General features: G+C 41.4%; 1 protein-coding gene across 1 annotated transcript; it reads right to left on the bottom strand.

The window, feature by feature from the left end:
• Nucleotides 1-313: 313 nt before the first annotated feature.
• On the bottom strand, nt 314-1,393 carry LOC100049021 (alpha/beta-gliadin-like). The gene has a single exon (XM_044551477.1). The coding sequence runs from the start codon at nt 1,315-1,317 to the stop codon at nt 478-480; it is 840 nt and encodes a 279-aa protein (XP_044407412.1). The 5' UTR covers nt 1,318-1,393; the 3' UTR covers nt 314-477.
• Between the last annotated feature and the right edge of the window lie 340 nt (nt 1,394-1,733).

The raw sequence follows: 1,733 nt of genomic DNA, 5'->3' as shown, positions 1-1,733 counted from the left end.
CCTTTTCCCGTTTACATGTATGTGTTTTTCTTAGTTGGTGCATGTACGTGAGTTCTCTTTTTAAACAGGCCCACCATTTACCAAATATATTTTCTTTAACATATGTTCATTCAGATGTGTCACGTACAGTCGTTGGAGGCCCAGAGCATTATATATGTTACATAAATCTAACGGTGAAGATAATTCTATTTGTTAAGATTTACCAGATCGAGGGCTAGTAATTTCTAATTAACGTGCAATTTTCTAGCATATTTACCTTGCTCCTGGTTCACCTTATATTACTTTTAATATATAAATAGATGCAACATAAATATGTAGACAAGACCTGTGTTTGTCTTTTATTCCCAAGTTTGAACTAGTATAGTTCGGATTCTTACATGATAGTGCATGTCACATTATTTTTTCAACGCTACAATGACCAAACCATGGACTGAGAAAACGGTGTTTCATATATCTAGTACTAGAGTTATTTTCTTCTCAGTTAGTACCGAAGATGCCAAATGGCGCGATGGTGCAATATGGAGGGATGTAGACATTGCACATTGCAGGTAGCGTCTGTAGCGCTAGGTTCCTTATTTCCTCGAACTGGGGCAGTTGTTGAGGCTGGACAGAGCCCTGGTCCTGTGGGTTTTGCTGAGATGGCCGGAAGGAGCCCTGGCCTAATGGATATTGTTGCAGAGGCTGTTGGAAGGAGACCTGGCTCGATGGTTGTTGTTGTTGTTTTTGTTGTTGATGCAGAATAATAGCATGAACAACATTTTGGATGGCCTGGCACTGCGACTGCTCAGGGATCTGCCATAGGTGCTGACAACACAATTCTTGCAATAGCTGGTAAGTACTTTGTTGCAAAACTTGTGATCTTCCATGCGCTATGTTGTGTTGCTGCAATACAACATCCATGCATGGAATCAGTTGTTGTTGCAAAATTTGTTGAAGGATTTGTTGTTGTTGTTGTTGTTGTTGCTGCTGCTGTGAAATTGGTTCTTGTGGTTGCGAATACTGTGGTTGCGGTTGTGGATATGGTTGTTGTGGTCGAAATGGTTGTGGCTGCGAATATGGTAGTTGCGGCTGCGGAAATGGTTGCAGCTGCAGATATGGTTGTTGTGATGGAAATGGTTGCGGCTGTGGATATGGTTGTTGTGGTGGAAATGGTTGTTGCTGCCCTAGAAATTGTTGTTGTTGTACCAATGGAACTTGCTCTTGTGGCTGTTGCTGAGATGGATTTTGTGGCTGCAATTGTGGCACTGGAACTCTAACTGCAGTTGTGGCGGTGGTCGCCACGATAGCAAGGAGGGCAAGGATGAGAAAGGTCTTCATGGTGGATTTGTATTGACCACAGCTTGCTTGGCTTAAATGATGCGCTCTACTAATGAGAATGATGGATGAGGAAGGATGATCGTCATGCTATGGGGCTATTTATAGCTGCCATGGAATGATCTCTTTCACAATTGGCATTTGTTTGTGTGGAAAGTGCTTGGATGCTTCTAAAAATCATCATTTGGAATGTTCTGTTTGGTGGCACTACTTACAAGTGTATTCTTGGACTGGTCATTAAAGTTCCTTGTTGTTGCACTATCATTCCACCACCAAAAAGGTGTGATAACATGCATGACTCATCTTATTCACTTTACAGCTCAAACACTAATCTAGATTGCGTATTTTTCTGAAACTAAGTTTCTAATTTTCTGCAAATTGTTACGCATAAACTAGATAAGTATGGCTGTCACGGTACT

Source organism: Triticum aestivum, chromosome 6A, assembly GCF_018294505.1.
Source record: "Triticum aestivum cultivar Chinese Spring chromosome 6A, IWGSC CS RefSeq v2.1, whole genome shotgun sequence".
Lineage (NCBI taxonomy): Eukaryota > Viridiplantae > Streptophyta > Magnoliopsida > Poales > Poaceae > Triticum > Triticum aestivum.
The sequence above is the reverse complement of the archived record's forward strand: the minus strand, read 5'-3'. Positions and strand labels throughout refer to the sequence as shown.